This window comes from Lepidochelys kempii, chromosome 1, assembly GCF_965140285.1.
Source record: "Lepidochelys kempii isolate rLepKem1 chromosome 1, rLepKem1.hap1, whole genome shotgun sequence".
NCBI classification, from domain to species: domain Eukaryota; kingdom Metazoa; phylum Chordata; order Testudines; family Cheloniidae; genus Lepidochelys; species Lepidochelys kempii.
In genome coordinates this window covers 10,650,585-10,677,448 of record NC_136380.1, presented here as the reverse complement: position 1 = coordinate 10,677,448, position 26,864 = coordinate 10,650,585, and the positions used below count along the sequence as shown (strand labels likewise).

General features: G+C 49.6%; 1 protein-coding gene and 1 long non-coding RNA gene across 4 annotated transcripts in view; one reads left to right on the top strand and one right to left on the bottom strand.

Annotated features, from left to right (window-relative positions):
• Positions 1-5,478, bottom strand: part of LOC140907625 (uncharacterized) — a 32,201-nt gene extending 26,723 nt beyond the window's left edge. Inside the window, exon 1 of the long non-coding RNA XR_012157554.2 lies at positions 5,313-5,478. This is a non-coding gene — a long non-coding RNA (uncharacterized LOC140907625). The remainder of the gene's footprint in view (positions 1-5,312) is intronic.
• A 240-nt stretch (positions 5,479-5,718) lies between these two features.
• Positions 5,719-23,250, top strand: WDR73 (WD repeat domain 73). Of its 3 annotated transcripts, none has more exons than XM_073333890.2 (8): positions 5,929-6,048; positions 6,447-6,514; positions 9,838-9,926; positions 11,461-11,549; positions 13,299-13,366; positions 14,651-14,815; positions 18,261-18,635; positions 20,097-23,250. In XM_073333890.2, exons 1-8 carry the CDS (start codon positions 6,002-6,004, stop codon positions 20,330-20,332), a joined length of 1,137 nt encoding a protein of 378 aa, XP_073189991.1. In that variant the 5' UTR covers positions 5,929-6,001; the 3' UTR covers positions 20,333-23,250. The 3 variants fall into 3 exon arrangements, with proteins under 3 accessions (XP_073190010.1, XP_073189991.1, XP_073190000.1); XM_073333899.1 differs by lacking the exon at positions 5,929-6,048 and adding an exon at positions 8,834-9,002; XM_073333909.2 differs by lacking the exon at positions 13,299-13,366 and having other exon boundaries at positions 5,719-6,048; positions 9,838-9,907.
• Positions 23,251-26,864: the final 3,614 nt, after the last annotated feature.

Below are 26,864 nucleotides of genomic sequence, written 5' to 3'. Positions count from 1 at the left end.
CACAGAAAAAAGGCGCGGAACGATTGTCTGCCGTTGCCCTGACGGAGGGAGGGGCGACAGATGACACGGCTTACAAGGTTGGCTTACAGGGAATTAAAATCAACAAAGGGGGTGGCTTTGCGAGAAACTGAATGGCCCCCTCAAGGATAGAACTCAAAACCTCAAGGATAGAACTCAAAACTGGGTTTAGTAGGCCGTTGATTTCACAGAGGGAGGGAGGAGAAAATGAATACAAAACAAATCTGGTCTATTTCTTGTTTTGAGCCACTTCATCTTGCTGGCAGCAGACTGTGCAGTACAACCGCTAGCCGCCATCATCTCCTGGGTGCTCGGCAGAAGACGGTGCAGTATAACTGCTGGCCATCATCTTCTGCTGGCTGCTGATTAAAAGACAGTGCACTGCCGGTAGGACTCAATCACCATGAAACAAAACTTAAAAGAGAAATGACTTGGCTGAGTCACTCCCATGTTTGCCCAGGCGCCCCTGACCTTATCGAGGTCGGTTAAAAGAGCACCTAGGACTATGTCGACGACGGCTACCAATCGTATTGCACTGTCTGTTGCCAAAAGGCAATAAGCTGTTGCTGTGTAGCAATGCAGTACCGCGTCTGCCAGCACCCAGGAGACATACGGTGACGGTTAGCTGAGGGGGCTCCATGCTTGCCGTGGTATGGCGTCTGCACAGGTAACTCAAGAAAAAAGGTGCAAAACGATTGTCTGCCTTTGCTTTCACGGAGGGAGGGAGGGAACGGGGGCCTGACGATATGTACCCAGGACCACCCGCGACAATGTTTTAGCCCCGTCAGGCACTGGGATTTCTGCCCAGAATTCAAATGGGCGGCAGAGACTGCGGGAACTGTGGGATAGCTTCCCACAATGCAGTGCTCCGGAATTTGACGGTTGCCTCGGTACTGTGGACGCACTCCACCGACTACATGCACTTAGAGCATTTGTGTGGGGACACACACAATCGACTGTATAAAAACGCTTTCTACAAAACTGACTTCTATAAATTCGACCTAATTTCATAGTGTAGACATACCCTAAGGGTCCTTTGTCTGGTTTAACCTGTTCCTCCTCACTGTTCAAAGATAGAGCTAAATAGACTCCATCGGGAGTCTTTTGTTATTTTAAGTGCTCAATAGAGTTGAAATCACTTGTGGTAGGTCAGCATTTCCTCCTAGTCTGCTTCAGGTTCTCCCCACTAAGAGCTGGCAATCACTAAGAGTTGTGTGGAATCTCACGAGACTGACCTGCAGAGGTCACCGCAGAGAGGCAGCTGGCAGGGTGGCCAGCGGAGCAGCCAGCCAGCCAGCCAGAACAAGTGTTCAGATGGCAGAGCAAGCCAGGTGCCTTCTTCCCCACATAGGAGGTGAACTCACACAGCTGCACTTCTGACCCCTGGGTCCTCACTGAACAAGGACAACCACTGTGAGTGGGGTATGGTGAGGGAGCAGAGAAGGGCACAGTAAAGGAACTTTTGGGTGTAGGACTCAAGAACATGAGGTGGAAGACACTGCACTGTGGGGTGGGTGTCCTGCTCACAGTTTTGTTTATGAATCCTACTTGTGGCATTTCGCCTAATTAATGTTAGGTGACTTCCCTCCATTCATTAAAAGTTGCTTTTCTACAATCAGACTCTGTTTGCGAGTGGGGAAATATTGCCTCTCAGAGGCGCCTAGGGATGGTTTGTAATTGTAGGTTACTAGCTGGGGACTCGAACTGGCTCTGTGTTGTATTGTTTAAAAGGAACCCCTAGACATTGAACCCAGCCCTGGTAGCTGCTGGCACCACCTGGCAGAAGGGTTACAACTAAATTGAAGAGACTTTGATATTGACTATATATAAGCAACAAACTGCTAATGTGACATTCTTGCTTCCCAAGGCTCTTTGAAGGTTCCTAGTCTGGAAAAGACAATTGAAATATTTTATAATCTTACACCATAATCCTCTTAGTTATGAGACGAGATTAATAGAACTGGGACTTTTCAGCTTGGAAAAGAGATAACTAAACTGGGATATGATAGAGGCCTATAAAAGTGTGAAAGGTGTACAGAAAATGAATAAGGAATTATCTACTCCTTCACATAACAGAAGAACTAGGATCACCCAATGACACAGGCAACAGATTTAAAACAAACATAAGGAAAGGAAGTATTTCTTCATACAACGCACAAAAGGAAGTATTTCTTCACACAATACACAGTCAACCTGTGGAACTCTTTCCAGATGTTGTGAAGGCCAAGACTATAACAGGGTTTAAAAAAAAACTAGGTAAGTTCATAAACAAACTAGGGAAATGCAGCTTCGATGGAGCTACTATAAGGTGGGTGCGTAACTGGTTGGAAAAGTGTTCCCAGTGGTTCACAGTCAAGCTGGAAGGGCATAACCAGTGGGGTCCTGCAGAGATCAGTTCTGGGTCCGATTCTGTTCAATATCTTTTTCAATTATTTAGATAACAGCATAGAGAGTACACTTATAAACTTTGTGGACGATATCAAACTGGGAGGGGTTGCAAGTACTTTGGAGGATAGGCTTATAGTTCAAAATGATCAGACAAACTGGAGAAATGGTCTGAAGTAAATAGGATGAAATGTAATACGGACAAATGCAAAGTACTCCAGTTAGGAAGGAACAATGAGTTGTACAAATAGAAAATGGGAAATGACTGCCTAAGGAGTACTGTGGCAAGGGACGTGGGGGTCAGAGTGGACCACAAGCTAAATATAAGTCAACAGGGTAACACTGTTGCCAAAAAAAAAAAGCAAACATCATTATAGGATGTATTAGCTGAAGTACTGTAAGCAAGACACGAGCAGTAATTCTTCCGTTCTACTCCGTGCTGATTAGGCCTCAACTGGAGTATTGTGTCCATTTCTGGGTGCCACATTTCAGGAAAGATGTGAACAAATTGGAGAAAGTCCGGAGAAGAGCAACAAAAATGATTAAAGGTCTAGAAAACATGACCTATGAGAGAAGACTGAATAAATTGGGTTTGTTTAGTCTGGAGACGAGAAGCCTGAGAGGAGACATGATAACAGTTTTCGAGTACATAAAATGTTGCTACAAGGAGGAAGGAGAAAAATTTTTCTTCTTAACCTCTGAGGATAGGACAAGAAGCAATGAGATTAAATTTAGGTTGGACATTAGGAAAAACTGGACTTTCTCCAATTTGTCCACATCTTTCCTGAAGAGCAACAAAAATGATTAAATGTCTAGAAAGTATGACCTATGAGGGAAGATGGAAAAAATTGGGTTTGTATAGTCTGGAGAAGAGAAGACTGGGGGGGACGACATGATAACAGCTTTCAAATACATAAATGGTTGTTACAAGGATTGGGAGAAAAATTGTTCTCATTAACCTGTGAGCATAGGACAAGAAGCAATGGGCTTAAATTGCAGCAAGGGAGGCTTCAGTTGGATATTAGCAAAACTTCCTAACTGTCAGGGTGGTTAAGCACTGGAATAAGTAGCCTAGGGAGGTGGTGGAGTCTATATCATTGAGGATTTTTAAGAGCAGGTTAGACAAACACCTGTCAGGGATGGTCTAGGTCAGAGGTAGGCAAACTAAGGCCCATGGGCCACATCCAGCCCGCGGGATCCTCCTGCCCGGCCCCTGAGCGACTGGCCCGGTAGGCTAGCCCCCGGCCCCTCCCCTGCAACCTCAGGTCACTGCGCCACCGGTGCAATGCTCCGGGCAGCAGGGCTGTGAGCTCCGGGGGCAGCGCAGCTGCAGAGCGTGGCCTGACCTGGTGCTCTGTGCTGCACGGTGGCGTGGCTGGCTCCAGCTGGGCAGCACGGCTGTAGCACCTCCAGCCACCGGTGCTCCAGGCAGCGCGGTAAAGGGGCAGGGAGTGGGGGGGGTTTGGGCTGGTCAGAGGGCAGGGAACAGAGGGGTTGAATCGGGGTCAGGAAGGAGAAGGGGGTTGGATGGGGCGGCAGTCAGGGGCAGGGGTTCCGGGGCGGTCAGGGGACAGTGGGAAGGGGTGGTTGGATGGGGCATGGGTCCTGGGGGTTGCAGTCAGGAAGGAGAGGAGGGGTTGGATGGGGTGGTGAGTCAAGGGCAGAGGTTTTGGGGGCGGTCAGGGGACAGGGAGAAGGGGTGGTTGGATGGGGCATGGGTCCTGGGGGTTGCAGTCAGGAAGGAGAGGAGGGGTTGGATGGGGTGGTGAGTCAAGGGCAGAGGTTTTGGGGGCGGTCAGGGGACAGGGAGAAGGGGTGGTTGGATGGGGCATGGGTGCTGGGGGTTGCAGTTAGGAAGGAGAGGAGGGGTTGGATGGGGTGGTGAGTCAAGGGCAGAGGTTTTGGGGGCAGTCAGGGGACAGGGAGAAGGGGTGGTTGGATGGGGCATGGGTGCTGGGGGTTGCAGTTAGGAAGGAGAGGAGGGGTTGGATGGGGTGGTGAGTCAAGGGCAGAGGTTTTGGGGGCGGTCAGGGGACAGGGAGAAGGGGTGGTTGGATGGGGCATGGGTCCTGGGGGTTGCAGTTAGGAAGGAGAGGAGGGGTTGGATGGGGTGGTGAGTCAAGGGCAGAGGTTTTGGGGGCGGTCAGGGGACAGGGAGAAGGGGTGGTTGGATGGGGCATGGGTGCTGGGGGTTGCAGTCAGGAAGGAGAGGAGGGGTTGGATGGGGTGGCGAGGGGCAGTCAGGGGTTCTGGGGGCGGTCAGGGGACAGGGAGGGTGGATGGAGTAGGGGTCCTGGGAGGGGGCAGTCAGGAAGGAGAGGAGGGGTTGGATGGGATGGCGAGGGGCAGTCAGGGGGTCAGGGGAAAGGGAGTGGGGTGGATGGAGTAGGGGTCCTGGGAGGGGGCAGTCAGGAAGGAGAGGAGGGGTTGGATGGGATGGCGAGGGGCAGTCAGGGGGTCAGGGGAAAGGGAGTGGGGTGGGGGGTGGATGGGGTAGGGGTCCTGGGGGGGGGCTGTCAGGGAATGGAGGTGTTAAGTGGAAAAATTAAACATGAAGCAGTTATGCCAACCGAACCAAAGTCAGGCCAATGCAGGTTGCTGGGAAAGTCCCTGAACGAGATAGGAAGAATGAAAAAGTAGGGGTTTAACGTGCAGGGAGCGAGATACGGGGGAGACCTGCATGTTCCGGGAAGGGGTTGCTTAGAGGCGAGACACTGTCTCCACTCCCTGGGTCTGTGTCATGTATGACAGGTGTCATGTATGTTCTTCACCGCTGGTCTCCTGTTTGAGAACTGGATGGACAGGGAAGTCGGGGAGGCACGCGGACCGGCTAAAAGCTATGGGGGGGCGGGGGGGTTGGGCGACTTCGTGAATAAACCGTGGCGAGGGGCCTGTCTATCACGCCCTACCCGCTGTGCCGAGGGGCAGCCGGCTCGCCCCGGGGACGGGCCGCTCTCTGGTGCTGCCTGCACGCTTCAGTGAGGAGCTCGCCTTCGGCCCGCGCTGGCGCTGCCTGTCTCCGCGGCCAGGCAACGAACCTGCCCCCTGGGGTGCGAGCCCCCGACGGGGGGGTCCCGGGGGGGGCCACGCCCGGCGGGTGGGGGGGGGGCGCAGCCTCCCCTACCCGGCCTGGCCCCCAGGCCAGCAAGTTCGCCGGCCCCGACCTCGATAACGCCTCGCCCCGCCCTGAGGGCAGGGGACCGGCCTCGCTCCCCGCCAGCCCCACGAGCCTACGGAGGACCCGTGCCGCAGGGGCTGCCGGCCAGGCTGGGCAGGGCGCGGGGCCGGGCCGCGGCGGGGAACAAGGCCCGCCCCGCGCCCGAGGCCGGAGCGGTGGGTGCGCATGCGCAGAGGGAGGGAGGCCTGTGCTCGCGGCTGAGGTCGGGGGCGTGGAAGGGGCCCGGGCGAGGCGGAGGCTGCGCAGCCGCAGTGGGCGGGCTCGGGGCTGCTGGGAGAGCGAGGAGCTGGACTGGCGCGGGGCCGCCTCGCCAGGGGAGGAATCACAGGCGCCCAGAGGCGTCACGTGTGGGAGTGTCACGTGGCAGCCGGGCGTCACGTGGAGGGGAGGGGTCATGTGACTCGTCGGGCGGCGCGCGGGATGGCGGAGGAGTCTGCGGAGGCCTGGCTGCTGGAGTCCTTGCGGCTGTGAGTGCCCCGCCCCCCGGGCTCGAGCCCCCGTTCGCACGTCAGCGCCGCTCGGGTCAGCGGGGGGGGGGGGGCCCAGCCCCCGCCCCCGCCCCCAGAGGGGCCCTGCCCCCTGCCTCAGGGTCCCCGTGTGGGCAGCGGGCCGAGGGTAGCGCCCTGGGGGGCGCAGCGCCTTGAGCCATCCGCCGGGTCGGCGCCGTAGCCCCCGGCAGGGGCGACTTGCCTGCCAGGGACACGGACTGCCTGCTGGGGGGCTGGCCTCGGGGGCGGGTGCCGGCCGGAAGGGGCTTCCGCCGTGTCCTGGGGTTACAGATCGGCTCCGCGGCTCTTACCCGCCGCGCCCCGCCGGTTCTTCCAGCACCCCGGGTCTAATGCCGCTGTGTTGGTGTGGCTTTCAGATATCATGACTTGCATGTGTTTGAGCTGCAGGAGCCGACAAGAGTCATTGAATGGGCAGGAGAAAAAAGTGAGTCGTTTCGCTTGTGTTTGCTTGGCAAAATTAGTCGCTGTTTTCGGAACTTGGTGGCTCCCGTATTTATTTTTGGGTGAGTTTAGTGCTGGTGAAAGTTGCCCATTTAACAGCCCTGGAGAGATGAACTCTTCTGTCAATCCACAGAAATAGGTACAGAATAGATTTCCAGACGATTCCATGGAAAGATTGTGGATAGGTTATCTGCTAATTAATCTGGAGAGAGACAAGTTGGGTGAGTAATATTTTTTATTGGATCAGCTTCTGTTGGTGGCAGGTACACGCTTTTGGGTCACACAGCTCTGTGTACCTCAAAAGTTTGTATCTTCCACCCAGATAAGTCAGTCTAATAAAAGATTACCTCCTCTACATTAAGAAAAGGAGGACTTGTGGCACCTTAGAGACTAACAAATTTATTTGAGCATAAGCTTTCGTGAGCTACAGCTCACTTCACTCCACTACATTGTCTCTCTCATATCTTGGGATGCCTACAACAACACTGCAGATAATCAACTACGGTAAATTTTGTGATATGGATCCCAGACGTACTTCACACAGGCCACTCAACAGCCATTAGATGGTGATAATTTACAAGCAACTAGAGTTACAGGTGGTTCGAAGAGCAATGAAAACAGTCAAGGGCCTACAAACACTCTACTAAAAAGAAAAGGAGTACTTGTGGCACCTTAGAGATTAACCAATTTATTTGAGCATAAGCTTTCGTGAGCTACAGCTCACTTCATCGGATGCATACTGTGGAAAATTCAGAAGATGTTGTTATACACACAAACTGTGAAAAAATGGGTGATCATCACTTCAAAAGGTTTTCTCTTCCCCCACCCCACTCTCCTGCTGGTAATAGCTTATCTAAAGTGATCACTCTCCTTACAATGTGTATGATAATGGCCCACCTTAATTATCATATACATTGTAAGGAGAGGTTTCAGAGTAACAGCCATGTTAATCTGTCTTCGCAAAAAGAAAAGGAGTAATTGTGGCACCTTAGAGACTAACCAATTTATTTGAGCATGAGCTTTCGTGAGCTACAGCTCACTTCATCGCATACCGTGGAAACTGCAGAAGAAATTGTAAGGAGAGTGATCACTTTATATAAGCTATTACCAGCAGGAGAGTGGGGTGGAGGGAGAGAAAACCTTTTGAAGTGATCACCACCCATTTTTTCACGGTTTGTGTGTATAAAACCATCATCTGTATTTTCCACAGTGTGCATCCGATGAAGTGAGCTGTAGCTCACAAAAGCTTATGCTCAAATAAATTGGTTAGTCTCTAAGGTGCCACAAGTACTCCTTTTCTTTTTGCGAATACAGACTAACACGGCTGTTACTCTGAAACCTGTCTACTAAAAAGACAGATTGAAAAGATTAGATTGTTACCTTAGAAGGAGGTGAATAAGAAAGGACATCATAAAAGTGTATAAAATAATGAATGATCTAGAGAAGGTAGATAGGAGTTTCAGGAGTATTCAATGTTATAATTAATGACAAAATGTTGGCAGGGATTTAAGCTTTGTGCTTCATGGTTTAAGCCAATCACTATTAGAGATCAGGAAGAGACCTACGTTCAGGTAGATTATTATACATTTACTGCTGAAAAGTTCTTATACTTTTCTTTGAAACATTTGGTTCTGGCCACTGTCAGAGGCGGCATACTGGGCTAGATGGACTGCTCATCTGTTCCAGTATGGCAGTTTCTATGTTCCTATGAACTGTTTTTTAATCACCGGACACTAGTTGAAATGTTCTGTATCCCATTAACATCCCCCTGAAGCATCCACACCCATGGCTTGTTGGCCATTTAATTAATTCATTTTGCTTCATATTAATTTTCTTAATGCCTCTTCTCCTAGATCCATGTGCATTTCCTAAAACTTTACAATGACCTTGAGCCGAATTCAGGGATAGTGCAAGCAGGTGCAATTTGACCTCTGTCTGTGTAATAAGACAGACTCTGTAACAGACCCTGTACACGGAACTGTTAACAAAAAGGAGACTATAGGACGGGAGGCTGCAGTAACAATTGGTGTATACTCATGTTGGCTATAGTAGCTGTGTTCCTGACCTGCCACGTTACGTGGATCTTCCTGGAGCAGTTTACATGCTTTCATTCCTGGTGGAGGGATGATTCAGAATTATGTGCCCATGAAGCGTGAGAGTGCTCTTGCAAAACCAACTTTTTAGTTTGGCTAAACCAAAATATTTTTTTCTGAAACAAACAGAGCAGAAATCTGAGCTGGAATCACTATTTTGCAGTGTCGGTTCTCCTCTGCAGCAGTACATCTAACCTTTTTGTTCCTAGGAAATGTTAACCTGAAACTGCAGACTTTGGGGTCTTGTAGACTAGACGGAGGAGATGCAGATCTTACAAACCTTCAACCCCAGACACCATGGGGATAGGCACTTTGGAGAGGATCTAAGAGGGAGAAGGGTTATTGAAACTGATGCAGCAACTCAGCTCAAGAGATCCTGTAGCTTCTTCCTTCAGCTCCTGTGGATCTATGTTCGCCTCCCTCCATATCCCCAGACATTGCCATCCCTACGAAAGCTGCCTCTGTCTGTCCCCTGTAATACATACCCTACAGTCCAGGACTTTCTGAGGGAGCAGGAGACTGGCCAAGTCTAGTGCTTTGGTTAACCAAAGGGGCTGTTGCCATAAAAGCCTTTATTGTTTCTACAACCTTACCTCAGTCTAAGAAAATTGTGCTGGTGTCTGCAACACCCTCCCTGTGGCCTTCACAGGAGCAGCAGTGGAGAGGGACAGGATCTTTGTCAAGCTCATTCTGCTGAGGAGGCATTACATGCTGGTGCCCAGACCCAGGTTCAGTCCTCGGCTGCTGTAGGGGATTGGGAATGCTGCTGTATGGCGATGCTTCTCCTACGTTACTGTGACCTTTCACCCCCTGGACTGTGCACGTAACACTTCCTCCAGCAGCATTAGCGGAGTGAAATTGGTTGGGTGTGTGTCAGCAACTCCAGTTGCTGCCTCTAGGCAAGCACTAGCGTAGCTGAGACAGCGGTGTGATCCTGTGGAGAGTAAAATGAGATGGGAAAACAATGAAAGAGAAGTTTGTTGGGGTAAAAAATACCAGAGTAGAAGAAAGAAACGGGTTAGAAGGGTGAGACTTCTGCAGATGTAGAGGAGAGAGGTAAATTGATCCAATGGCAGCACGTTGTGATTTGAAACAGATTTCCCACAGTACAGCTAAAACCGTAATCCTTAAATTCCCTATCAGAGGATTGTTCCCAGTGAATGAGCAGGCTCATCCTGAACTCATCTCATCATTGTTTCTTTTGTAACTCTAGGTGTCTGTGTAGCGGGATATGAAAACTCCAGAAGAAATGAAATTCTCCAGCTCCTGTTGCCTCAAAAACTGTATGTGAAAGAGAAGCAGGTGATGATGGCTGTGTGGTATTCATTTCAAATTCTTTATCTCCCCCAAATGTGTGCAGCCAGCAGGCATTTTACAGAAACCTGCAAAAAGACAGGGTCCACCCCCTGAAGAACTTACAGGGTGCATGTAGACATGACCTGGTTAGATACACAAGGTAGAACAAGAGATACCTTGAGATCACTCACTGAAGGCATGGATGCATCTTGACGTTTCCATCTGTGTATGGCGTTGTGGTTGTGAGCGTGGACTGACTTGTCATAGGGCTGGGGTAAGTTTTCAGGAGGAATTGAAAGAGGAGAGAGAAGTGACTTGGTGAATTAGTTTTAGGAGGAGGTTCCTGTCGCAGGGCAGCTGCTCTGGAGTTAGTTCGTGCAGACTCCTGGGCTGCTTTCCTTGTTACCCTCGTTACTCAGCTAGTTTAAATAATCCATTTGCAGTCAAATCTGGGCTCCTCTACCTCACTAAGTGCCCAGTCCTGCATGCAGAACCTCATGCAGAATAAGAATAGCTAGCTCTTCTAGCACTTTTCTCTATAGATCTCAAAGCACTCTGCATCCAACATCAGTTTCATTGTCTTCATTTTACATACAGGGAAACTGAGGCACAGAGCAGCAAAGCCACTGGTCTCAGGTTACCCAGCAGGCAAGTAGGGAATAGAATCCACATCTCCTGAGTCCCAATCCAGTGCTCTGTCCACTAGACCACCCTGCCAGTTTGCTCCCTGTGTCGTCATTTGAGAACCTCTGCTCAGTTCTGACAAACTCTCCTCCCCACCCCAAGAACAGAAACTTTTGTGATCTGGCAGCACTGGCAGCATTTCAGATTCGCACCCTTGGGTTTCTGAAGGAACCCCTAGCATTTCTCTGCACTTAGAACAAACACCATAGTAACCCCCGACAAACGTTTTCGTATTGGTACCTCTCCTGTACCGTCTTGTGCTGTGCTGTCTGCTGATCTCCCAGACAGAGCGGAAGCAGATTAAGTTAGTACTTAAATGGACGAGCTTCCCAGTGCTGCAGAAAATAGTGCTTGGTTACTGGGTGGCATGCTCCCCGCTGGCCAGTGCCCCAGCGTGAGGGAACGGGGCACTCTGCTGTTGGAGATGCTGTCTTTTAGGTGAGTTGTAAATCCAAAGTCATGGCTGCTAATGAGAAATGCCTTGGAACCTCCAGTGACTCTGGGAGCAGGAATGCTAAACCCTCGTGCCTGGCCACACCCCAGCTCTGGTCATCCCCTTGGAGTTGTATTGGATGTAGTATTCCTCGTGTCTTGTCTCAGACTGTGCAATGGTCATATGCTAGGCTTCTCCCCAGAGCTGGGTGCAGAAACACTCCCTGCATATCCGTTTTTCAAAGTGCTTTGGGATCTCTCGGGATGAAAAATACTGCATAAATCGACCGTATTAACTGTGACGGAGGACTTCAGCCCTTACAGACCTTGATGTATTGCCTGGTTACCTTGAAAGAGTGAGGGTATGTTGAATTTAGTGGCATTATGTGCTAAAGAACAACATCTGTCTGCTTCTGGTTTGTAGGGTGTGTGTCCTGAGAGAGATTTCAAGGTGGAACGTGGTGGATTTTCCGACCGCCCTGTGTACAGCCTGCGGCATGTGCCAGACACCAGGTATGTGGATGGGGAGTTTCTGGTTCCTGTTGAATGGATGTGTTGAATTGTTTTGTTCGATGAAAACTCCCCCTTCCCTGGCCAGTTTAAGAGCCACCTGACAAGACTTGCCAGCTTTTAACATAGCTGGCCAGCAAAATGAATGTAGCAAGGGCTCTAAAGAACCCCCCTCCCCCCCAAACACTCAGGTGATCTGCCAAGGGAGGTCCAGTAAAACAGGAACATATGTGAAAATCCCCTAGCTGAAAGGGCTCTGGCTCTGTCCTTCTCCCTTCAGTGCCAGGTCAGTTTCCTCTCTCACTTTCTCTTGCTGTTGCCCCAATTCACCATCTTCCCCCCCTTGCCCTCTATGATGTGATGTTGCCTCTCCTGGCCCCTCCCCCATGCGCTCCTGTGTATACTCCCCTGTGCAGTCCATTGGCTCACTTCTTTCTCTTCCTCTGGCAGTCCTCCCTTTATGGAGTTTTTCTACATGGCCTTGCCCAGGAGAGGTGCATTAGGTATCTCACCCGCTGGGATATCTCCTTCCCCTGCCTCCCCAGTACAGAAGTGCTCAAGCTTGTGTGGTGGGGTTCATGGGGCAGCTGGTCGCTCTACTCTTGCTGTCCTGTCGTGTGTCACGCAGGGAAGGGGACATCAGAGGAGCCAGCAGAAAGGGAGCAGCTGTAGAGAAGAGGCAGTGTTAGCAGCACCCCCTCCTGGTGAGAAACCACTGACAGCTCCATAGGGGACAGAAAGACTGCCCTGGTGGTGGCATTTTTAGGAGGCAGCTCCTGCAAACAGCCTCCTTCACTGACCCAAGCTCCTTCTCCACTTCCCCTCTCCTCTCCCCAAGCCCCCACAGATCATTCTCTGGATATTTTCCAGAGCTTTGCTCAGACTAGTGTTAGAGGCAGAGAGTCCATTGCTGACGTTAAAGCAGGGCAGGAATGAAAAGGCAAAGCAGCTCTCGGTGTCCGTTACGTCCCAATGGCTCTCCAAGGACTTGAGCAACTGGCACTGTCTTCTATGCCTTGGACTCTCACTTCTCTTGGGCCGGAGTGTCCCTGCCAAGTAGAATGCTGGACGCTCTGCAAGGATTTTCTCATGGCCATTCAAGGGCCATGCAAACAGCCAACTTCTGTTACCTGTTCGCCCCACCTCTTCAGCGGATTCCCCACCCCATGCACACACACACCCCTCTGCTAGTCTCCCTTCCTCAGTGTTTGCTCATGTTGTTCTGCTCAGTCTTGGTATGTGCTGCAAATATGCTAAATAAACGACAGGTTTCAGAGTAGCAGCCGTGTTAGTCTGTATTCGCAAAAAGAAAAGGAGGACTTGTGGCACCTTAGAGACTAACACATTTATTTGAGCATACGCTTTCATGAGCTACAGCTCACTTCATCCGATGACATGAGCTGTAGCTCACGAAAGCTCATGCTCAAATAAATGTTAGTCTCTAAGGTGCCACAAGTCCTCCTTTTCTTTTTAAATAAATGACATCACCCTGGGGCTGCTTTAACTACGGTGGGGTGGGAACCAGGCAGACTCCTGCAAGGTCCCCAAACACAGGAAGCACTAGCATAGCTTAATGCCGCAGGTGTGCCTGTCCCTGCCCCAGGTGCAGGATGGGAGTAACTGAGCCATGGGCATGGTGGGAGGAAACGCAGAGAACAGACATGCCTGTCATCACCAGCATGTACCAGCCCTGAAGGGAAAGGCCATTTCCCATTCATGAAGAGCTTGCATCTGGTTTCCTTGTTTTCACAGCTTGCTGGTAACAAGTGGCCCACCAGATAGTTCCCTGCAAGTGTGGCAGTTGGCAGCGGAGGACACTGGTGAGTGCATGTCTGAGCAGCTCTTACACAAGTTTAAATTGGTAGGAGTTAGTCTGCCGCTAACTCCTCTCTGCACAGTCCTCCTGCAACATAGGTGACGTATAAAGTACCATTGGCAACTCGCTCAGCCCTGCTGCCCAAGAGGGCTAGAGCTTCCCTACTACACTGGAGGCAGGGGGTCATGTGTATTAATCCTCTCCTAGTTGTGGAGCACTTGGAGGCTCTTGGGTGGAAGGTGCTAGAGAAGGGCAGAGTGTTAATGTTTCTCATTGAAGTGCCCTGGAATTATGGAGGACAAAGAAGGTTGGGCATTATGGGGGCCCAAACGGAGACCCCCTGGAAGGGCGGGTGAGCGGCATCTCTGAGAATAGGGCCTCTTTAAGGTGTCTCAGATTGAGCCCCCAAAATCACTAGTCACTGGAAATTTTGGCCTGTATGTCAATGTGAAATTGTTGTGTAGAGAGCCGCAGTTGGCCAGGAGCAAGCTGGGGCTCTGACCCACCATCTGAACTTTCCATTGTTGGGAAGCTTCCCCTGGACAGAGCAGATTATAGGTCCTGGAGTCCATTTTCAGCACGTGTCTGTGGATGCATTTAGTTGATCTTCACTCATTGTTACTAATTATATGGCTGAATCCCCTGCACTGCAACTGGCCTCGGAGATCTTTAGCTGAAAGGACAATTACATGTTTTTAACCACTGGTGTGTTCTGTGCTGTCACTAGGGCGGCAGCCCAGTCAGACTAAAAGTTAGAACACCTCAGATCTGTTCCCATTACTGTCTTTGTCTTGCTTTGGGATGGATTGTAAATCCCCTAGTCTTGTTTGCAAGCACTTACTCACAGGAGTTGTCCCATTCACTTCATTGGCTTTCAGCAGTATAAACAAGGGCTCTACACTCTGACCCTTTGTGACCTACTGCAAATCATATCACTGCTCCGTGCCTCAGTTTCCCACCTGTCAAATGGGGATCCCCACTTTGTAAAGCACTGTGAAGTTTATGGAAGAGAAGTGCTAAGTATTTATTGCAATTACTTTATTCTGTCATTTACTGAAAACAAGTGACCTGCTTAACACTTTTATATTGGGTTGTCTAGATTTCTAAATAGACCATTTTACCATACCTTCTCAACTGTTGTGAAAGGTATTTGTGCCCTTGGAAGAGGATTTAAAATATCAACTGTGGGTTGAATTGTAATGCATCTTCACAAAACACTTCAAAAACGTAACTACTGGTAATTCAGTACTTGCACTGTTATAGCTCATTATGTGTCTCTTTCAAATAGATGTTATTAAATCCGTAAGTACCATCCCCACGGGAAATGACAGCAAGAAACCTTGGACTAAAATTGCAACCACTTTGGCCAGAACCCCCTGTGTCCTTCATGGCTCAAGAGTCAACAATGTCCAAATTACAGAGATTGAATCAAAGAAAAACATCTACACAGCAGGTATTTAAAGCTGGGGCTGGGGGGAGATTTCACAATAGACTACCTAAACAGTGCACTCTTTAAGCCAGTGGTTTTCAGGGGAACATTTTCAAAAGTGCCTAAATCACAATGAAAGCCAATGAGACTTAGGCACCTGAGTCCCTTAGGCACTTACAACAAATTTATCTTCAAACTTTTCCATATGTTGACCTCATGTCGCAGCAGAACATAGCTTTGGCATCCTCTTACCTAGCCAAGAAGAGCGGGTGGTGGTTGCAATGCCATGAACCCAGATATAACCCCAAGGTTCTGAACCTTGAGTCAGAAATTATAAATTGGAGAGAGTCCAGCGAAGGGCAACAAAAATGATTAGGGGTCTGGAACACATGAGTTATGAGGAGAGGCTGAGGGAGCTGGGATTGTTTAGCCTGCAGAAGAGAAGAATGAGGGGGGATTTGATAGCTGCTTTCAACTACCTGAAAGGGGGTTCCAAAGAGGATGGCTCTAGACTGTTCTCAATGGTAGCAGATGACAGAACGAGGAGTAATGGTCTCAAGTTTCAGTGGGGGAGGTTTAGATTGGATATTAGGAAAAACTTTTTCACTAAGAGGGTGGTGAAACACTGGAATGCGTTACCTAGGGAGGTGGTAGAATCTCCTTCCTTAGAGGTTTTTAAGGTCAGGCTTGACAAAGCCCTGGCTGGGATGATTTAACTGGGAATTGGTCGTGCTTCGAGCAGGGGGTTGGACTAGATGACCTTCTGGGGTCCCTTCCAACCCTGATATTCTATGATTCTATTAACCTGTGCTGTAGACCAAGCAGAATGTTTTCAGTTGCTCCTAGGCTGTTGTCAGGGTTCCCTCCCCACTCTGAACTCTAGGGTACAGATGTGGGGAGCCACATGAAAATCCCCTAAGCTTATTCTTACCAGCTTAGGTTAAAAACTTCCCCAAGGTACAAACTTTGCCTTGTCCTTGAACAGTATGCTGCCACCACCAAGTGATTTAGGCAAAGAACAGGGAAAGGACCACTTGGAATCCTGTTCCCCCAAAATATCCCCCCAAGCCCTAAACCCCCTTTCCTGGGGAAGGCTTGATGATAATATCCTCACCAATTGGTACAGGTGAACACAGACCCAAACCCTTGGATCTTAAGAACAATGAAAAATCAATCAGGTTCTTAAAAGAATAATTTTATTTAAAGAAAAGGTAAAAGAATCACCTCTGTAAAATCAGGATGGTAAATACTTTACAGGGTAATCAGATTCAAAACACAGAGAATCCCTCTAGGCAAAACCTTAAGTTACAAAAAGACACAAACAGGAATACACATTCCCTCCAGCACAGCGAATTTACAAGCCAAAACAAAGAAAACCTAATGCATTTTCTAGCTAGATTACTTACTAACTGTACAGGAGTTGAAGGACTTGCATCCTTGATCTGTTCCCGGCTAAGGTATTACACAGACCAAACCCTTTGTTCCCCACCTCCCGCTTTGAAAGTATCTTGTCTCCTCATTGGTCATTTTGGGTCAGGCGCCAGTGAGGTTACCTTAGCTTCTTAACCCTTTACAGGTGAAAGGATTTTGTCTCTGGCCAGGAGGGATTTTGCAGCCCTGTATACAGAAAGGCGGTTACCCTTCCCTTTATATTTATGACAGCTGTGGTTTATGCTAGAAAATTGTACCAGCAAAACTCCCCTTTTTTGAGCACGGCCTGGTGCGTATCCACACTTAATTTTTCCTCCTACTGACGAAATCCTCCATTTCTTCCAGCGTAGTTATTCCCCGTTTCAGAGTGACACAAGCTCCCAGTTGGTAAAGTTCTGCTGGCGCAATGACAGCACGAACGCACGCCTGTACCAGTATAAGCAGTCCCCCAGCTGCAATCCCACAATGCAAAAGTCTCAGAATGACCTGTCTGTTGGCACTTCTGAACTCCACTGCGCAGGGGCCATAGTGATTTAGGTAGTTAAATCTCATTGAAAGTCAGTGGATCTTAGCCCCTTCTGTAAATGTTACCCTAACTCTGTCCAAAGCCTGGATAATTCCACATTCCAGGATCTGGGTTCTCTGCCCTGTTGGACTGATATTCACTTACTCAGCAGATGGGTCTACATAATCTTGTAAGGCAAAACACTTAGCAAGTAGTTGTCAGTTACTCACCAGCTGGAAGCTCATCAGGAAAATCTCACCACTGTTAACTCTCCTCTCCCATCAGTACAGGTTTAGTGTTAGTTCACACTGGTCTTTTCTAGATTCTTAGTTAATTTATCTTTTCTTGTTCTCTCAAACATAATTACTCTGCAATTTCTTACACATATACAGTTCTCCTTTTGCTTACTGGGTTACACACTAACAGAACAGTCTCTTAAAATCCACAGCAGGCTTCTGTCAGGCCTAAATAAGTCTTCACTGCCAACAGATCCAACTCCCGAGGGACAACACTTGAATTACCAGTCCCAGTGGCTTACAGATGTTCAGCAGCTGGGGCTGGTTGTACTGAGGGGGCACTGGGAAGTGCAGGTCGATAGTGAAAGGTAGCTGGCGTTGTGCATTTGTGTCTCCGTGATACCATACCAACGTGCTGCTTTTCTGTCAGTAGGGGAGCTCTGAGTGGTGAAGACGAGAGTATAGCTTGGGGGCTCATGTGTAAGGCTATGATTTTGTCATGGATATTTTTAGTAAAAGTCATGGACAGGTCACAGGCAATAAACAAAAGTTCATGGAAGCTGTGACCTGTCCCTGACTTTTACTAAAAACATCCCTGACAAAATGGGGAGCTGCGGGGACCCTGTTGTCTAGTAGCTGGGGTGAGGGGCACCACCACCCGAGGCGGTTGAGCCGCTCCGGGGTCCTTCTGCCACTAGCTGTGAGGGGGGAGGCAGGGGCTGGCTGCTTGCAGCAGCTGCAGGGGGGCCCTTGGACAGCTCAGGGGGCCCTGCTGGTGGCCGGTCAGTTACAGGGGTCCTGCCACCCACAGTGGCTGGGAGCTGCAGGGTCCTTCCCCCGCCCTCTCCTCCCCCATCCCCATGGCAGCTGGTCAGCTGCAGGAGGGTCCCCTGCCGCCTGTGGAGACTGGGTTGCTGCGGGACTCCCTGTTGTCATGAAGGTCTTGTAGTCTTACTCCTATGCAGTTTGATGAGTGGGGGATTTGGGTTTGGAACTACCCTTGTGTTGGGGTAGATTCACCTGTGCACATCCTCTGCCCAGGGGTTAACTCCCCCCAGCAAGAGCAGAACCTGGCCCTTAGCATTTGAGCCTGTACCATAATAAACCTAGGGCATATACCAGCTCCCTGCTACTAGTCCTGCCTGAAAACTTTCTAAAGCAGCTTCCAAATCTGCTTCCACAGAAGGGAATGTGTTTAACCCTGTGTTTGATCTGTTTGTCACCCCTGCAATTTATGAACCTAGCAGTTGTAGCTGAGCATCCTGTGAAGTCTGAGGTTCTCTTCCTCCTCTCTTAGCCTCCAGTAGCAGCGATGAGGTCAGCGGCCTGGAATTCCTGGACTGTAATACTTTGCTGGCCTGCTGCGTGAAGGGGCAGCTGTGCCTGGCAGATGTTCGACAGCCGCAGAGTCCCCTGGGTGATACGTCTGTTCCTTCGGCACTCAGTGGGGCGCAGTGGTGCATGGGTGTCGGTCCTGGTCTGCAGGGCTCTGATGTGAATGCACCCACTATAGCTCGCCTCTCGTCTGGAGGACAGCTCATACTAACAGACTTGAGAAATATCCCAAAGCCTCTGAAATCGGCCAAGTGCAAAGTTTCTGCAGCCAGCCCAAGCACAGAGTTCCTGCGCGTCTCCTGGGCTCCTGTTCTGGACGGATGCCTTGCCATTTCAGGTAACTCTTGGGAGGTGGGGATTTGTTGGCCATGTGTTTTCAAATCTGGTTGACTCTGCACTGAAAGCCTTGTCCGATGGCGATCTGTCTACCCATGATGCCTTGTGTTATAATGTGGCTTGTCAGTTTGGAGTGAGATTATGTGACTGGTGATCCCTAGGACCATGATGGAGATAAGCTGTTAGTTTCATTTCCCAGAGTGCTAAAATGACAACAAAACTTGTTGGGCCAGACTCAGCCCTGGTGTTGGCCAGACTCAGGTGTGTGTGTGTGTGTGTGTGTGTGTGTTTAAAAAAAAAAAAAATCATCATTCTGGGATGTATAAGCAGGAGTGTTGTAAGGAAGACACGAGAAGTAATTCTTCTGCTTTACTCCACGCTGATTAGGCATCAACTGGAGTATTGTGTCCAGTTCTGGGGGCCTCATTTCTCTGGACTTTCTCCAATTTGTCCACATCTTTCCTGAAGAGCAACAAAAATGATTAAATGTCTAGAAAGCATGACCTATGAGGGAAGATGGAAAAAATTGGGTTTGTATAGTCTGGAGAAGAGAAGACTGGGGTGGGGGGGGGACATGATAACAGCTTTCAAATACATAAATGGTTGTTACAAGGATTGGGAGAAAAATTGTTCTCATTAACCTGTGAGCATAGGACAAGAAGCAATGGGCTTAAATTGCAGCAAGGGAGGCTTCGGTTGGACATTAGCAAAACTTCCTAACTGTCAGGGTGGTTAAGCACTGGAATAAATTGCCTAGGGAGGTGGTGGAATCTTCGTCACTGGAGGTTTTTAAGAACAGGTTAGACAAACACCTGTCAGGGATGGTCTAGTCATTACGTAGTCCTGCCATGAGTGCAGGGGACTGGATTAGATGATCTCTCGAGGTCCCTTCCAGGCCTACGATTCTGTGCTGTAGTATATGCCAGTAGCTGTCACCCTGTTGTATGTGAAGAGCTGGTTTCCGCCTCTAGTGAGAATCCACATTCACTCCGGTAACCATGTGGAAGCTGTTGGTAAATGCTGCCTGCTCAACAGTGCCAACTGTGCGCACAATTGCAGATTTAGGCTACCAGGCAGCGTTCCCATTGGGGCACCAGGAACGTGAGCTCTTGTCTCAGCTGGGATGGTACAAATATAGGTCAATGAATTCTCAAGTTACCTGAGCCTGCACTGGATTCTTTCCCGTCGTGGATAAATACCTGGTCTCTCTGACTCCAGGCCTGTAGCCTGTTCGATCTCACCTGTCCTGCCCGGGTGGAAGGTGTGAACTGGAGTGCAGTGTTCCGCAGTGGAACTCGCAGTGTTCCGCAGTGGAACTCGCAGTGGAACTCGCAGTGGAACTCGCAGTGGAACTCGCAGTGGAACTCGCAGTGTAGGGCAAGTAAAAGTTAGGGCTCCTGGACCAAGCTGAACAGTTGCCCATTTCTATAGTCTGACATTCTTTTTTATTCTTTTAACAAAGGCTTCAATGGAACCGTTCACATCTATGACACACGGAGCTGGCCTGCGTCTGGTGGAGAAGCAGAGCCGCTGTTTAGTCACAAAGGACATCTCTTCAGTGGCATGGACAACGGCAGTGACTTTCCCCTGGTTACAACACATGCTTGGCATCCTTGGAAACCAAGAATGTTGTTATCAGCAGCAAGTGATGGCTCCCTGCATGTCTGGGACTGGGCAGAGTCTCACAAGAACAGTTGATCTGTCTTCCTGTTATTTACACTCTAAAATCTGCTGCCCTTGCACGTGTAACCCTGCGTCTATGGGACACTCTAGACTGAAGATCATCGTTCAGAATAAGTTTTAGAATTTGGATTATTTAAAACAGTAAGAATTTTAAACATCTGTTTCATTTGTCGCCATTTTTCCCATTTTAGTTCTTGCATCTTCCTCAGGCTGCCCTCATGTGGCTGGTGTCACTTACTGCTTCTCCAAGCTGGTGTGAGCTGGCTTCCCGCACCCCCGGGGAAAATCTACAACCTAAGACCGCAACGGTTCAGTAAAGTTTTAATACCGTGAGAATAGTTCCACTGATGAAACTGTAGCGCACCAGGCAGTCCACGCCTATGGCTCCTGTGATGTAGGCTGCAGCCTTTCAACACTCGGACACCTAGCTTAATTCTGAAGGGCGTTTTGACCTCTCTTGTGCAACTAAGGCCCAGACAGTGTGGATAATACCCCATAGCTCACGCATAGCACTTTTCATCAGGATAAGTGTCTGATCGTTTAGGCTCTTATCTAGCCTCCAATCCCTTTCTGTGTTTATCACTGTTGTTACAGAGCCATAGCTGCATGTAACGCTTTACAGACGAAATCATAGAATCATAGAATATCAGGGTTGGAAGGGACCTCAGGAGGTCATCTAGTCCAACCCCCTGCTCAAAAGCAGGACCAATACCCAATTAAATCATCCCAGCCAGGACTTTGTCAAGCCTGACCTTAAAAACTTCTAAGGAAGGAGATTCCACCACCTCCCTAGGCAACGCATTCCAGTGTTTCACCACCCTCCTAGTGAAAATGTTTTTCCTAATATCCAACCTAAACCTCCCCCACTGCAACTTGAGACCATTACTCCTTGTCCTGTCCTCTTCTACCACTGAGAATAGTCTAGAACCATCCTCTCTGGAACCACCTCTCAGGTAGTTGAAAGCAGCTATCAAATCCCCCCTCATTCTTCTCTTCCGCAGACTAAACAATCCCAGTTCCCTCAGCCTCTCCTCATAAGTCATGTGTTCCAGACCCCTAATCATTTTTGTTGCCCTTCGCTGGACTCTTTCCAGTTTATCCACATCCTTCTTGTAGTGTGGGGCCCAAAACTGGACACAGTACTCCAGATGAGGCCTCACCAATGTCGAATAGAGGGGGATGATCACGTCCCTCGATCTGCTCGCTATGCCCCTACTTATACATCCCAAAATGCCATTGGCCTTCTTGGCAACAAGGGCACACTGCTGACTCATATCCAGCTTCTCGTCCACTGTCACCCCTAGGTCCTTTTCCGCAGAACTGCTGCCTAGCCATTCGGTCCCTAGTCTGTAGCTGTGCATTGCGTTCTTCCGTCCTAAGTGCAGGACCCTGCACTTATCCTTATTGAACCTCATCAGATTTCTCATCAGAAATCCCTGCCCCAAATATCTTGCACTCGAATGCCTAAACCCTGCAGCCACATATGCCTGAGCAGTGCCCCGTTGACTTCAATGGAACACCTTGTGAGCATACAGGCTCCAGTTGTAGGCCCAGAGCTTATGATAGAGGATGTCGGGGTGAACTGTTGTAACAAATACACGTGACAATATGCTGTTGAAGTCTGGCATATGTTTAACTGCAGGGTTTTGTGTAGTGTGGGTGTCACAAAGTGGTGTGTTAGATTGTGCAAAGGCTGCTGAATGTCTCAGTGAAGGAAGTGAATGTGAGCAAGGGGAGAGTAAGTTAGCTAGATTCATAGGGGACAAGAATTCACTCCTGTTCAGAGGTCCTGTGCATCACTTCAGTTCCATTTTGGCCTCGGTCTCAGCTGGTTCTGCTCTCTTTTTGGGTGGGGGCGGGGCTCAGCTCATAAGCATGTTTGTCTTCAGCCACAGCCAGAGCTCCAGCCAGTCTTTGCCTTCCGCCTGCTGTGTGTAACTCTGCTCCCATGAGACTGTGGCCTGTCCTTGTTTTCTTTCAGCAGCAGTTGGCGCCTGTCCTTTGCAACATCACTGCCTTCCTGCTTGGTTTGTGGTACTGAGTACACATACAAGATTGTGTTTGGGGTGATGGGGAGGGAGAGAGTCCAGGGGATTAAGCTTTAGCTGTCACTCCAGGCTCACCCCGCACAGTATTGTGTATATATTGAAAATGTTAGTACTAGTAGAGGACATACACCGATCCCAAGGCCAGAAAGGACCATTGTGATCATCTAGTCTGACCTCCTGTATAGAACAGGCCAGAGACCTGCCTCAAACTAATTCCTAGAGCAGAGCTCTTAGAAGAAATCTGATCTTGATTTAAAAATTGTCAATGATGGCAAATCCACAATGACCCTTGGTAAATTGTTCCAGTAGTTAATCACTCTCATCATTAAAAATGTACACCTTATTTCCAGTCTGAATGTGTCTAGTTTCAACTTCCGCCCATTGGATCATGTTAGACCTTTGTCTGCTAGACTAAGGAGCTGATTATTAAATATTTGTTCCCTGTGTACCTACTTATAGGCAGTAATCAAGTCATCCCTTAACCTTCTCTGGTTCAGCTAAATAGATTGAGCTCTTCGAGTCTATTACTGTAAGGCTGGTTTAATCAATCTTGTGGATCGTCTCTGAACCCTCTGCAATTTATCAACATCCTTCTTGAATTGTGAGCACCAGAACTGGACACAGGATTCCTGCAGTGGTCTCACCAGTGCCAAACATAGAGGTAAAATAACCTCTACCCCTACTTGATTTCCTTGTTTATGCCTCCTCTGGCCACAGTGTCACCCTGAGACCTCTTGTTCAGTTGATTATCCACCATGATCCCCAAATCTTTCTGCTGCCCAGGAGAGAGTCCCCCATCCAGTAAGTATGGCCTGCAAGCTTTGTTCTCAGATGTATACATTTATATTTAACTGTATTAAAATGCATATTGTTTTCTTATGCCCAGCTTATCGAGTGCTCCAGATCACTCTGTATTAGCGACCTGTCCTCTTCGTCGTTTCTCTCTCCCCAACTTCTGTGTCATCTGCAAACTTGATCAGTGATGATTTTATGTTTTCTTCCAGGTCATTGATTAAAAAAAAATATTAGCACAGAGTGGAGAACTGATCCCTGCGGGACCTGTAGACAAACACACGCTCAATGAAAATTCCCCCTTCACTATTACATGTTGAGACCTATCAGACAGCTTTTAATCAACTTCTGTGCCATGTTAATTTCATACCTTTCTAGTTTTTAATCAAAATTTGCAGCACTAAGTTAAATGCCTTAAAGAAGTCAAAGTATATTATGTCAGTGTTATTATCTTTATCAACCAACTTGTAATCTCATAACAAAAAAGATAGCAGCTTAGTTTCACAGGCTCTGTTTTCCATCATCAGTGACCTCGCGAGGTTGAGGATGCTCTTTCACAGGTTTTATTTTTCATGGGTCCTTTGGTGACTGAGGAGTCCAATCCTTGAGCCACAGGCTTGTTGGCAGACATTGCAGGTGGTGTTGGAAGACAGGGTTGGGCCGCGATTGCTGCGTGATGGTTGTCTTTCCTTTTCTGGCGTTTTTCTGTGACCAGGAGAGAGTCAATTTTCCTCAAAAATAGACGTTCCCTCTTTGACAAGTTTTTGCCAGCTATGCCTATCCTGGGCTACTGTCTCCCAATGTGTGGTGTCGATGCCACACTCTTGATGTTTATCTTGAGGGGGTCTTTAAAACATTTTGTTTGGCCTCCCCATTTCCTTTCTTCTTTGGTGAGTTGGGCGTATGGCAGTTGTTTTGGTAAGTATACATCAGGCAGGCACACACAGTGCCCGCTCCACCTCAGCCAGTGCTGGATAATCTGCCTCAGTGCTGAAGATGTTGGCCTCTACGAGGACACTGACATTGGTGTGATGATCCTCCCACTTTGACAGGTTTCAGAGTAGCAGCCGTGTTAGGCTGTATTCGCAAAAAGAAAGGGAGTACTTGTGGCACCTTAGAGACTAACACATTTATTTGAGCATAAGCTTTTGTGAGCTACAGCTCCCTGACTTATGCTCAGATGAATTTGTTAGTCTCTAAGGTGCCACAAGTCCTTCTTTTCTTTCTCCCACTTTATGTTGAGGATCTTCCCAAGGAAGTGCTTGTCCTGGCGTTCCAGGTTTTCAGGTGTTTTCTACAATAACCCAAGTGTCACAGCCGTAGAGGAGAGTTGGGATTACCACCGCTTTATAAACTGAACGTCGTCTACAGTAGTCTCCACCTTTTTATGCACCAGCTTACTTTTTGAATTTAAAATCAACCCAGGATCTACCCTGCCCCTTCCACGAGGCCTCGCCCCACTCACTCCATTCCCCCGCTCGCTCCCTCCCTCGTTCACTCTCCCCCAGGTTGTTTGGGACATTGGGAAGGCGACCCAGAGGTGGGGGATAAGGTTTGTTTCAGGACTTCCCAGCAGCTGAACCCATCTCATGGCCTAGATTTTCCTGGTATTCAGCCTCCCGCTTCACTGTTTCCTAATTACATGCCGTCACTACCACCCCATCCTTGAAGAGACTAAACGCTTCCTGTCCTTTTCTCCCCTTCACTAGGCTAGTATCACATCCCCTACCCACGTCCCACTGTCCTGGCCAGTGCTTGGCCAAGCTAGGAAGCTCTAGCTCTTTTCATCTTTCGTCCTACATTGATTCTCGGCCAGCCCCTGATTACATGGGGCTTCAGCCTACCCCCAGGGTGCACAGTCCTGCAGGCAGCCCCACCCCTGTGTGTCACGCCAGCCGCCTTAGCCACAGCCAGCTCAACTGTACAGCCGGGGGGCTGGCCCCAGCATGCGGGGCAGAGGGTAGGTCAGGAGTGGGAAATACCATCGCGCAGCTCTGGAGGCAGGCAGGAAAAGGTCAGAAAACACGGACGAGTATAATCCTGTTCTCAATGGTGCGGCCTCAGCTGGTGCCTGTGAGCTGCACTGGTCAGCCCAGCTCTGTAAGTGTATGGCAGAGTTAGCAGCGGTTCAGAGATGGGAGTTGAAAGTGAGTGAGGGCCTGGGAAAATGACTCTTACTCGAGAGACTGAAAAACGTGGGCTTGTTAGCCTTAGGCAGGAGACGACTAAACAGGGACATAAGCGGCTACGAAATAGCGACTGGTCCAGTGACAGGAGATCGGAAAATTCGGTTCTCTCAGTCTCATGACACAAGGACCAGGGGCCAATCACTGACATGAAAAGGTGGCAAATTCACAGCTGAGCAAAGGAAATCCTTTCTCATCCCTGTGGCATTGGGGAACTCAGGCTGTCCCTGAGGCCAGGAACTACGATTCGAAGCGGGGAGCGGGTAGTTCGCTGGATAATGCACGGCCAGCATGAGCAAGGCAAATGCTCCCAACAATTCCGGCAGGGATGTTAAACCTCGCGCTTTGGGGCTTGAGCCGGTCTCTAATTATTAGAGCCCAGGATGAAACCTAACATGGGGGCAGATTAACCCACAGCTGCTGCAGGGGTTTTACACCTGGCCCTGGGCGTTCATGGCTCAGTGACAGGTGTCTGGGCTGGAGGACCCACAGGGCTGGGCCGGTCCAGCAAGGCCTGTGTGCATCAGTCCCACCCATTCAGGCGTGAAAGACCGAGCGAATGGAGGAGTTCCTGTCCCATGAGGGGATGTGCCAGCAGAGAGCGGCCCCCTCCTCTCTCCAAGACAGTGAGGAAAAACCCAAGCTGCGCATGGAGGAGCGTGACGGAGAAGAAGCCAGATGGCTGCGGGAGACAGGGACAGACGGGTGGTGTATACCCCAGACTTACCGCGGGTTGCAGCTTTATCTTTTCGTCTTGGGAGGTCTGAAGCTGTAGGAAAAGAGCCACAATCTGCTCCCCGATGTCTGCAGCACCCTTCCCTAGAGCCTGTCACCACCCCCTTCCAGCCAGGTGCGTTGTGGCTGCAGGGAAAGAGACAGGGCCTGCATTGGCTGTTTGAATCGCTTCGTCACTGAGCTGGGACTGCCTCTGCCTGGCCCTTGGGCCTGCCCCCAGCCAGACAGCACAAGGCAGAGTCCAGGGGGTCGGGTCCTGTACCCCCTGAAACCAGGACCGATGCTCTGGTGCCTGTAGGATCAAGCCTTGGAAGAGACAGGGAGAGGGGTCTGCTTCCTGTTCCTCCCACCACAGAGAATCCACCATCAGGAGCCACCCCACGCCCCAGAGGCCACAGGGGGCCAGTCTGCTGTGACACCCCACCCCCACCCCCCGGGACTTTTCACTGCTGTCCTGCACAGCAGCCTGGTGCTGGTCGGTCCATCACCTGCAGCACCCACTGCTTATGGGAAAGGGTAGCAGGCTTTGCTGCCTCCTGTTTGCTGTGCTCACAACCGTACAGACCCGAGACCACTCTTGGGCTCATTGCACATACAGAGGGGGAAACGGATTACCACATGGGCAGGAGCATTTCCCCAGAATACACTGGCAGGGACCATAGACGTTCAGCACCTTCGTCTGGTGCCGTTAGGGGCAGGGCAGCATACCCCACATGATCAATGTAATGCCAGCATTGACAGGATGGGGCTCAAGGACCTTGGTCCTTCTCAGCTGCTTCAGCCTCC